Below are 12,084 nucleotides of genomic sequence, written 5' to 3' on the forward strand. Positions count from 1 at the left end.
ATTGAATGGCGGGGCAGGCTCGAGGGGCTAGATGGCCTACTCCTGCTCCTATTTCTTATGTTCTTATGTTCTTATGTGTGAAAAGATTGTCCTTCTGTCTTTGTGCCTCAGTCGCTGAAAGTAAATGCACAGGTACAGCAGGCAGTAAAGATGGCAAATGGTATGTTGGCGAGAGGATTTGAGTATAGGGATCGAGATTTTTGCTGCAGTTGTACAGCGCGTTGATGAGACCACAACTGGAGTACTGTGTGTGGTTTTGGTGTCCTTATCTGAGGAAGAATGTCCTTGATATAGAGGGAGTACTGTGAAGGTTTACCAGGCCAGATTCCTGAGATTGCAGTTCTGTCATATGAGAAGAGCCTACGTCGGTTCGGATTATGTTCACTGGAGCTTAGAAGAGTGAGAGGGGATCTCGTAGGAACTTATAAAATTCTAACAGGGTTAGACAGGGTAGATTCAGAAAGAATGTTCCTAATGGTGGGGTCATAGTTTGAGAAGAAGGGGTAAACCTTTTAAAACTGAGGAAAAATTTCTTCACCCAGAGTGTGGTGAATGTGTGGAATTCACTTCCACAGAATGTGAGTTGAGGCCAAAACGTTGTCTCATTTCAAGGAGAAATTAGATATGGCTCTTGGGGCTAAAGGGATCAAGGGATATGGGAGGAAAGGGAGATCAGGATATTGAATTCAATTATCAACCATGATCAAAATGAATGGTGGAGCAGGTTTGAAGAGCCGAATGGCCTACTCCTGCTTCTAGTTTCTATGTTTCCATTATATCAGCTGGAAATGCAGCAGAACATCTTTCTGCATTCAGGTCTCATCTGCCATTTTTAAAGGTCTGCGGAGGCATCCCAATGCGGAGCTTTGGCCTTTGGTATCTGAATATCTATCATAAGATATCAATAGCAGAAATCACAAAACCACTCATATAATAGAAAACTGTGAGTTATTCCCATTAGAATTTGTTCAACCAATACCATGATGATCAGATCTCACATCACTTCCAGTTGACCCTCCTCCATCTTCCATTGTGGGGGTGTTGGGATAAAAGCAGCTGTCCTCACCTTCCTTTAGTTGTCAGTTTCCCAAAGCCCAGAAAACCCAGGCAACCAGATTGAAAGTATGAATGGGTTTGGATCGGCGAATTTTAACATCTTTCCTGAAACAAACTCATTTATTTCCCACCATAGAGTATGAATGAGAAATTAATATGATTTTATTTTTATACACATGCCCAACCCCACAAACTGGTCTTGACTTCAGAGTGGATGCCAATCTGTTATGAAATATGAAGCTTACCATACCAAATGGATGCAAAATCTGTCTAGTTTATATGCTAGATCGAGAATTCTGTTGTATTGGAACCTTACTTCAAGCAATGGGAGAGAAACTCAACTTGCACTGTTTTTCAATACCAAAAAGACAGTATGAATCAAATACCTAACTGAAAAAAAATGACAAAAAGGCCAAAGCCAAACTTGACTAAAATTGGAGAGCTGGAGACACCAATTGGGCATCTGAATGTAGCTTGCTCGTTGACCCCTTTGTTATTTTAGACACCTTCACTGTTGAGCTAGTTAGATCCTGGAACACCAGACCTGAAATTCAGCCCATAATTCAGATTTTTTGCACAAAACAATGTCCTTTGAAGGACAGTTGATGAGGCAGCTGAAAACCTTGAACATCCGCAACTCCCCCAACAAAACAAAATTGGATGGAGTAATTAGTACAGCACAAACTCCAATTAAATGAAAAGCAGTTTTGCATCAGGCTCCTATAACAAGCATTAGGACTCCAATTAGCACATACATGCATTTCAAATAGGTACCTGGAAAACCTCGGTGCCAGTAACCTGAAATTCAGCCCCTGAGCTTGACTTCTGCACAGAAATGAGCACATTGCTGTTCAACCTCTATCCCATTGAGCCTCCATCGGGGTATGGAATCTCCCAAAAGCTAACTTCTCCTTTGAAAGGAGAGGAAAAAACATGCAACATGTATATGATAAAATCTGCTGTGGTGGATCAGTTTCTTCTTACGCATGCCAACAAGTTTTTCTTGAAACGGACAAACAGTCACCTACCACATTTATTGGTTCTGCCAATGCTGAAGATCACTCCCATGTTGTTTCAATAATTCAAGCATGATTGTAAAAAATCATCAACATATATACTTCAATTCAAATAAGACTTAAAATTAAGAATTCAGAAAAATCAGATTATATGGTATCCATGAGTAATTTAAGTAAAAACTGACCTGATCCAAGTTAGATAGACTGTTGGGATCCTGACTGAGTGCTTGATACTGACCTCGAAGGCGATCACCTGCTGCTAATTTCCTAAATCTCTTTAAATCCACAACATACAAAGCACTAAAAAAAGAGATAATTGCAAATTTTCTTCATTCTAACCATAGTATGTGAACCAGTTAAAATATCTAGTGAGGTAATCATTTCAAATCATAAAATCTGACTAACGTCCAATGAATTTAGTAAATCATGTTAACAAATCCTTGGTCAATCAAAAAATCATGATGTGAAAAAGAACATTTCTCTACGAGAGTGTGCTTACCACCAGGAAACTATTGAATTATTGCAAAAGACCATCAGATTCATTAATGTCTTTTAGTGAAGGAAATTCTTAGCCAGTTTGGCTTGTGACTGCAGTCTCATATCAATGTGGTTAACTGATAACTGCTTAGCAATCATACTGTTGCATTGCAGTAATTCAAAACGTGGCCTACCACTTCTCAAAGGCCACGAGGGATACTAGTCTCCAATAAATACAAGTCTCACCAGTCTTAATGAATGGGGGAAAAAAAATAAACAATTCTGATTTTGGTGCAACACTCACCAGGCAATAAAATGCAGCAAACAACTGACATTTATGACTGCAGTCATACAATTCTTAATCAGTTCTCAGGGACATCCTGGGCAGACAAAATCTGTCACAGGTACAGTGTCTCAAATCTGGCAACTTCGGCACCATGTCTGTTGGATTTTGGAACTTGCCAAACTGGAATGTCTAAACTCAGAATGAAATGCCTTAATTCAGTGAATAGGGAATAGAACATCGAACAGTACAGCACAGGAACAGGCCCTTAGGCCCACAGTGTTGTGCTGAACATTACGTCAAATTAAACTAATCCCATCTGCCTGCGCTTGGTCCATATCCCTCTATTCCTTGCATATTCATGTGCTTATCTAAAAGCCCCTTAAACGCTCACATCGTATCTGCAGGAAAATTAACATACATGATTGCAAAACACTTTGGGTGGTATCTTACCATCGCATTACACCCATTTTCAGGCGTGAAAAATTGGTAAAGTCGGACGTGAGGCGATTAGTGTGATCTGCATCCGTTTTCGCAGCAGTTCCCACTTCACCAAGGCCAAAAAAACAGGCGCAATTGGGAACCCGCCCAAAACGGGCGCACTGTCAATTTAAATATTTTTAAATGCATCTCAATCCCATTAGCGTGCTGCACGCCCCAATTTACCAGCACGCCTGCCTTTACACCGCATCCACCCCAGCCAGATCGGTCTGGAACAGACATGCTCGATAAAATTTGGATTCTGGCACTCCATCAGGAAGGGTTAGTGAGGAGGTAAGTGACTACCGTCGGACAGCTCCGTGATGCTTACAGGGGGTCGTTTTGTTGCATTTCGGGTTGGGAGGGCTCTGCGAGTGTGTGGGGGTCATGGAGAAAAGTTGCTGATCAAGGTGTCCAATGTCAGATTTGCAGCACGGACCCGGGTTTCAGCACTGACCTCGGATCTTGGGGATGCTGCTGGATCCTAGGGCATGCAGCACTTTTCCAGGTGGGGATGTGCTAGAAACGCTTTGAAGTGACAGTGTTGCAGCCTCAGGACTTTCCAAGCAGCAGTGTCTGTAGTCACTACTACATGGGTTCTGGGTGTGTGTTACTGGGGGGAGAATGGTGGGGCTGTGTTGCTCGGGAGCCTGTGGGGGGGGGGGGGGAGAATCGGGAGGCTGGGTTGCTGTGGGGCTGCGAGGAGGAAGGGGGGGGCACAATCACTCTGCCTGCGATTGGTGGGGGAGGGGTTTTGCCACCCTGCTGCCTATCGGTGGGGGGGGGGTGGGGAGAGAGGCGTGATCGGTCTGGGTGGCGGGGGGGGGGGGGGGGGGAGGGAATAAGGGTGTCAGTAATGTTGGAGGGAGGTCCAATGTCCGTGGGGGCCAGGGGGAAGGCATTATCCGGCGCGGGAGGGATCTGTCAGAGGAACTGCATTATTTATTTAGCACATACGCAACTGGAGACTCCAGTTGAAGCTGCAGGGTTTTGAGTGCATTAAACCCCACCCACATGCTTCTGCAACGAGAATCGGACTCGCTCAAAATTTTGCAGCCAGAGTACGTATGGGGGGGCCTAAAAACCCAAAGAATGAGTCTGAAACTCTCTCAGTTTCAAGTCCGCCCAGCACTTAGACAAAAAATGGTAAAATACTGCCCTTTAGGTGAATGGTTATGCATTGAATTTAACTCTTTCATGTCTCCCCCACTTCCCTATATAATGTAAAATGAGAAAAGATCAATCAAATTGAAATGCCCTGTAGTTGTAACAGAAAACTATTTACTTTTCATTTATGCAAGATTGCACAGTACTCTTTAATAATTCTCTTTGAACTGACTTTGGCCAGCTGCAAGAAGGCAACCAGTGCACATGGAATGTAAACGCTTTTGGGAATCAAGGACAATGCTTGAATTTAAGCTTGTGATCCTCTATTTGGGTAGCATTGATGTCAAAACTCAATACTGCAGTAAGAATAAACAAGTGTTCCGATCCCAAGTACAATACTAAATATTCTACCTGATTCAATTTTTCAAGGCCAGAGTTTTGCGCTTTCCCACTCTGGTAGGTTCTGAGGTAGGGTAGGGGAGGAAACTAAGATAGCAAGTATGAGATTTCCTCTGGGATCTTGCAAGCCCCAAGTAGGTTACAATTTTATGCTGGGTCATGCAGGACGGGAAGAACACTCCCCACCCTAGTTAAGACCCTTAAGTGACTACTTAATGGCCAGTAAGGGCCTTTCTCCGCCTAGCTTCAATTTTTATGCTGGAAGGCAGATAATACATCGGTGGGGAAAGTCCACACTGAACAAAATTTGGAATGTGGGAAGGGGAAGTACAGTGGTTCTTTCAGAATCCCCGTCGGACTGGGGGTGCCCGCCCCTTAGGGCTAGGTGACCTCCAGGCCTACCTAAGCCCCCCCCCTCACTCCCAGCACAATCTATCCACTGATTTTCCTGCTGTCCGCTGCCCCCCCACCCCCCGCCTTCCATACATCACCCTCCCTTAGCTGTCCTCCAGTTCCTGGCACTGAGTTCCAGGCAGCTATATGCAGTGCCTCTTCTGGCCATAGCTGCACTGTTCCAGCAATAACTGGAGAGCTGCCAGTCAATCTTTGTGGTGACGCTTTCAAAGAGCTATTGCTGACTTAATGTGCCAAATAATCTCCTGCTGCACTGTAAACATTGTGACATTCATAAGTCCCACCTTCTACCTATCAGTGCTCATTAGAATGTGAAATTGCCTTCTGAAGCCGAGGTGATATCTTTCCCACTGACTCTCAGAACCATAGAAAATTACAGCTCAGAAACAGGCCTTTTGGCCCTTCTTGTCTGTGCCGAACCATTTTATGCCTAGTCCCACTGACCTGCACTTGGACCATATCCCTCCACACCCCTCTCATCCATGAACCCGTCCAAGTTTTTCTTAAATGTTAAAAGTGACCCCACATTTACCACTTTATCCGGCAGCTCATTCCACACTCCCACCACTCTCTGCGTGAAGAAGCCCCCCGTAATATTCCCTTTAAACTTTTCTCCTTTCACCCTTAACCCATGCCCTCTGGTTTTTTTCTCCCCTAGCCTCAGTGGAAAAAGCCTGCTTGCATTCACTCTATCTATACCCATCAAAATCTTATACACCTCTATCAAATCTCCCCGCATCCTTCTACGCTCCAGGGAATAAAATCCCAACCTATTCAATCTCTCTCTGTAACTCAGCTTCTCAAGTCCCGGCAACATCCTTGTGAACCTTCTCTGCACTCTTTCAATCTTATTTACATCCTTCCTGTAACTAGGTGACCAAAACTGTACACAATACTCTAAATTCGGCCTCACCAATGCCTTATATAACCTTGATGTGGAGATGCCGGCGTTGGACTGGGGTAAGCACAGTAAGAAGTCTCACAACACCAGGTTAAAGTCCAACAGGTTTATTTGGTAGCAAATACCATAAGCTTTCGGAGCAATGCTCCTTCGTCAGATGGAGTGGTCTCTGTTCTCAAACAGGGCACAGACACAGAAATCAAATTACAGAATACTGATTAGAATGCAAATCTCTACAGCCAGCCAGGTCTTAAATGTACAGACGATGTGGGTGGAGGGAGCATTCAACACAGGTTAAAGAGATGTGTATTGTCTCCAGACAGTACAGCTTGTGAAATTGTGCAAGTCCAGGAGGCAAGCTGTGGGGGTTACTGATAATGTGACATAAATCCAACATCCCGGTTTAGACCGTCCTCATGTGTGCGGAACTTGGCTGTCAGTTTCTGTTCAGTGACTCTGCGCTGTCGTGTGTTGTGAAGGCCACCTTGGAGAACGCTTACCTGAAGATCCAAGGCTGAATGATCTTCAGGTAAGCGTTCTCCAAGGTGGCCTTCACGACACACGACAGCGCAGAGTCACTGAACAGAAACTGATAGCCAAGTTCCGCACACATGAGGACGGTCTAAACCGGGATGTTGGATTTATGTCACATTATCAGTAACCCCCACAGCTTGCCTCCTGGACTTGCACAATTTCACAAGCTGTACTGTCTGGAGACAATACACATCTCTTTAACCTGTGTTGAATGCTCCCTCCACCCACATCGTCTGTACATTTAAGACCTGGCTGGCTGTAGAGATTTGCATTCTAATCAGTATTCTGTAATTTGATTTCTGTGTCTGTGCCCTGTTTGAGAACAGAGACCACTCCATCTGACGAAGGAGCATTGCTCCGAAAGCTTATGGTATTTGCTACCAAATAAACCTGTTGGACTTTAACCTGGTGTTGTGAGACTTCTTACTGTTATATAACCTTACCATAACACTCCAACTTTTATACTCGATACTCCGATTTATAAAGGCCAATGTACCAAAGACACTCTTTACAACCCTATCCACCTGTGACGTCACTTTTAGGGAATTTTGTACCTGTATTCCCAGATCTCTCTGTTCAACTGCACTCTTCAGAGTTCTACCATTTACCCTGTACGTTCTACTTTGGTTTGTCCTTCCAAAGTGCAATATCTCACACTTGTCTGCGTTAAATTCCATTTGCCATTTTTTAGCCCATTTTTCTAGTTGGTCCAAATTCCTCTACAAGCTTTGAAAACCTTCCTCACTGTCCACTACACCTCCAATCTTTGCATCATCAGCAAATTTGCTGATCCAATTTACCACATTCTCATCCAGATCATTGATATAGATGAGAAACAACAATGGACCCAACACCGATCCCTGCGGCACACCATTAGTCACAGGCCTCCACTCAGAGAAGCAATCCTCCACAACCACTCTCTGGCTTCTTCCATTGATGTGGAGATGCCGGCGTTGGACTGGGGTGAACACAGTAAGAAGTTTAACAACACCAGGTTAAAGTCCAACAGGTTTATTTGGTAGCAAAAGCCACACAAGCTTTCGGAGCTCTAAGCCCCTTCTTCAGGTGAGTGGGAATTCTGTTCACAAATTCTGTTTGTGAACAGAATTCCCACTCACCTGAAGAAGGGGCTTAGAGCTCCGAAAGCTTGTGTGGCTTTTGCTACCAAATAAACCTGTTGGACTTTAACCTGGTGTTGTTAAACTTCTTACTGTGTTCTTCCATTGAGCCAGTGTCTTATCCAATTTACTACCTCCCCATGTATACCCAGCGACTGAACCTTCCTAACTAACCTCCCATGAGGGACCTTGTCAAAGGCCTTGCTGAAATCCAGGTAGACAACATCCACCGCCTTCCCTTCATCCACTTTCCTGGTAACCTCCTCGAAAAACTCTAACAGATTGGTCAAACATGACCTACCACGCACAAAGCCATGTTGACTCTCCCTAATAAGTCCCTGTCTATCCAAATATTTGTAGATCCTATCCCTTATCACACCTTCCAATAACTTGCCCACCACCGACGTCAAACTTACTGGCCGATAATTTCCCGGATTTCTTTTGGAACCTTTTTTAAACAATGGAACAACATGAGCCACCCTCCAATCATCCGGCACCTCCCCCGTGAATACTGACATTTTAAATATGTCTGCTAGGGCCCCTGCAAGTTCAACACTAGCTTCCCTCAAGGTCCGTGGGAATACCCTGTCCGGTCCTGGGGATTTAAAATTCTGGTCCAAGATCCAAAATTCTAGTCCAAGATTCAGGTGAATTCTGGTCCAAGATTCAGGTGAATTGGACCATCTCTGCACTGGGTTGGGTGGAGTCAAGGTTTGCTGGAACGTGGGAAATGTCATGGCATGAAGCCGTACTTGGTAACTCTCCAAACGTTTCAGAACTAAGGCAGGTGGGGTCAAGGTTCATTGGTGCATGGGAAAAAAATGTCTAGTTTTGAACCACTGGCAGTTTTCGGATAGCCGAAATTGAGATACTCTCCCTGTATTATCCCATTGGTAAGGCGCAACATGGGTTCATGAATGGGAGGTCATGTTTGACGAATTTGGTGGAATTCTTTGAGAACATTACATGTGCAGTGGACAATGGGGAACCTGTGGATGTGGTGTATCTGGATTTCCAGAAGGCATTTGACAAGGTGCCGCACCAAAGACTGCGACATAAGATAAAGATGCACAGTGTTACGGGTAATGTATTAGCATGGATAGAGGATTGGTTAACTAACAGAAAGCAAAGAGTGGGGGTAAATGGGTGTTTTTCTGGTTGGCGATCAGTGACTAATGGTGTGCCTCAGGGATCAGTGTTGGGACTGCAATTGTTTACGATTTACATAGATGATTTGGAGTTGGGGACCAAGTGTAGTGTGTCAAAATTCACAGATGACACTAAGATGGGTGGAAGAGCAAAGTGTGCAGAGGATGTTGAAAGTCTGCAAAGGAATATAGATAGCCTAAGTGAGTGGGCGAGGGTCTGGCAGATGGAGTACTATGTTGATAAATGTGAGGTCATCCATTTTGGTAGGAATAACAGCAAAATGGACTATTATTTAAATGGTAAAAAATTGCAGCATGCTGCTGTGCAGAGGGACCTGGGTATCCTTGTGCAGGAATCTCAAGGAGTTGGTCTGCAGGTGCAGCAGGTAATTAAGAAGGCAAATGGAATTTTGTCCTTCATTGCTAGAGGGATGGAGTTTAAAAACAGCGAGATTATGTTGCAGCTGTATAAGGTGCTGGTGAGGCCACACCTGGAATACTGTGTATAGTTTTGGTCTCCTTACTTGAGAAAATATATCCTGGCACTGGAGGTGGTGGAGAGGAGATTCACTCGTTTGATTTCGGAGTTGAGAGGGTTGGCTTATGAGGAGAGATTGAGTAGACTGGGGCTATACTCATTGGAATTCAGAAGAATGAGGAGAGGTCTTATTGAAATATATAAGATTATTGGGCGGCACGGTAGCACAGTGGTTAGCACTGCTGCTTCACAGCTCCAGGGTCCCGGGTTCGATTCCCGGCTCGGGTCACTGTCTGTGTGGAGTTTGCACATTCTCCTCGTGTCTGCGTGGGTTTCCTCCGGGTGCTCCGGTTTCCTCCCACAGTCCAAAGATGTGCAAGTTAGGTTGATTGGTCAGGTTAAGAATTGCCCCTTCGAGTCCTGAGGTGTGTAGGTTAGAGGGATTAGCGGGTAAATATGTGGGGGTAGGGCCTGGGTGGGATTGTGGTCGGTGCAGACTTGATGGGCCGAATGGCCTCCTTCTGCACTGTAGGGTTTCTATGATTATTAAGGGAATAGATAAGATAGAAGCAGGGAAGTTGTTTCCACTGGCGGGTGAAACTAGAACTAGGGGGCATAGCCTCAAAATAAGGGGAAGCGGATTTAGGACTGAGTTGAGGAGGAACTTCTTCACACAAAGGGTTGTGAATCTGTGGAATTCCCTGCCCAGTGAAGCAGTTGAGGCTACCTCATTGAATGTTTTTAAGGCAAGGATAGATAAATTTTTGAACAGTAAAGGAATTAAGGGTCATGGTGAGCGGGCGGGTAAGTGGAGCTGAGTCCACAAAAAGATCAGCCATGATCTTATTGAATGGCGGAGCAGGCTCGAGGGGCCTACTCCTGCTCCTAGTTCTTATGTTTTTATTATTATTATACCTTATGTGGTACTTTCTATCTCCCAAATGTGAAGCCCAGTATCCTGAGTTCCAGAAGCGGTAACCATCCATTTCTTTACGACTGTCACAGAATGGTGTGTATCCATAGGGTGCACCATCTAAATCCAAATCAAGTAATTCTTTTAAATCAGTTCTCACAATCTAGAGGAAAGAACACAAGTAAATATTTAATACAAGCAACTGCTTCAAGAAATGAACACATTTAACAATTCTTTTTAAGAAAGATCTTGTTTACTTTGAGAAAGAAGAAGTATCTTGAAAGGCAAATAGGTTTAGAGCTGGGAAAATATGAAGATGTACTGAAAAAGGCACTAAATTTGAGAAAGTTGGAAACTTTGAATGCCCAGAGAAAAATAACCCACAAAAATATTTTTAAAATAGATATTTAAACAAAAATAAACTAATTAACCGTACTCTGTTTTGTTTTTATTAAACAAAGTTAGAAAGAAATAGTCAACAGTTTATAACTACATATTACGGAAGATGTTGGGTGGCACGGTTGCACAATGGCACAGTGATTAGCACTGCTGCCTCACAGCGCTAGAGACCCAGGTTCAATTCTGGCCTTGGGTCACTGTGTGGAGTTTGCACATTCTCCCCGTGTCTGTGTGGGTTTCCTCCCACACTCCAAAGATGTGCGGGTCAGGTTGATTAACCATGCTAAACTGTCCTCCATATCAGGGGGATTAGCAGGGTAATATGTGGGGTTAAGGGGATAAAGCCTGGGTGGGATTGTTGTCGGTGCAGGGTTGATGGGCTGAATGCCCTCCTTCTGCATTGTTGGGATTCTATGAAGTTAAAAAAAAACGAAACTCTATGCACACTTTAGACCAGATTTTCACGACCGAGGCTGTCTCGACTCAATATACTCACCTCGGTGGAAATGTACAAGAATGTTGAGATTTTTGGGGGTGGTTGGTGAGTGCATCACAGATTTGGGCCTGATCACACTCTCTTGAGATTTTCTAACTGCTCTGCCATAACATCTGCCATAATAACTGACCTAAAGCTTTGTGTCTCCCTCTCTTTTTGAATAAAGGAGTTACATTTGCAATTTTCCAATCTAATGGCACCTTCCTGAATCCAGGGAATTTTGGAAAATTAAAAACAATGCATTAACTATCTTGTGAGCCACTTCTTTTTCAGACTCTAGGATGAAGTTCAACAATTTTCTAAATACCTCTTCCCTGATGATTGCAATTTTTCTGAGTTCCTCCCTCCCTTCCATTTTCTGAATTCTGGGGTGTTCCTTGTAGTGAAGATTGATGCAAAATATCTGTTTAATACATCTGCCATCTCTTCATTTTCCATTATTAATTTTCCACACTCACTTTCTATAGGATCAATGCTCACTTTCTTATTTAAGTATCTATAGAAACTCTAAATATCCGTTTTACTATTTTTAGCTAGCTTTTACTTGAACTCTAATTTTTCCTCCTTAGTGGATGTTCAGTTACTGAGTACATTCAAGTATGAAATAGATTTCTGAATTCTATTGGGATTGGGCAGGAAGTGGGATTGAGAACAACGACTAGATACAATGGGCAGGATTTTACCACCTCGCCTCACCCGGTGATCAGTGTGGCGAGCTGGGAAAAAGCATGCGATGCTAAAAATCCGATTTGTGCCCAGCGTGAAATGGTTTGCTATCTCCCTGGAAGTGTGAATCACTACTGCTCTATAAAAGTGTGGCTCAGGCGGAGCAGTAGCAAAAGACAGCTAGAAGATGAGTATCACT

At 43.9% G+C, this 12,084-nt stretch overlaps 1 protein-coding gene across 2 annotated transcripts in view; it reads right to left on the minus strand.

Moving 5' to 3' along the window:
* uggt2 (UDP-glucose glycoprotein glucosyltransferase 2) overlaps positions 1–12,084 on the minus strand; it is a 608,113-nt gene that overhangs the window by 58,697 nt on the left and 537,332 nt on the right. For both annotated transcript variants that reach the window (XM_078221650.1, XM_078221652.1), the window contains 2 exons: positions 10,327–10,487; positions 2,258–2,372 (listed from right to left, as the gene is read on the minus strand). In XM_078221650.1, coding sequence (XP_078077776.1) covers positions 2,258–2,372; positions 10,327–10,487 — 276 coding nt within the window. The remainder of the gene's footprint in view (positions 1–2,257; positions 2,373–10,326; positions 10,488–12,084) is intronic.

Source organism: Mustelus asterias, chromosome 10, assembly GCF_964213995.1.
Source record: "Mustelus asterias chromosome 10, sMusAst1.hap1.1, whole genome shotgun sequence".
Classification (NCBI taxonomy): Eukaryota; Metazoa; Chordata; class Chondrichthyes; order Carcharhiniformes; family Triakidae; genus Mustelus; species Mustelus asterias.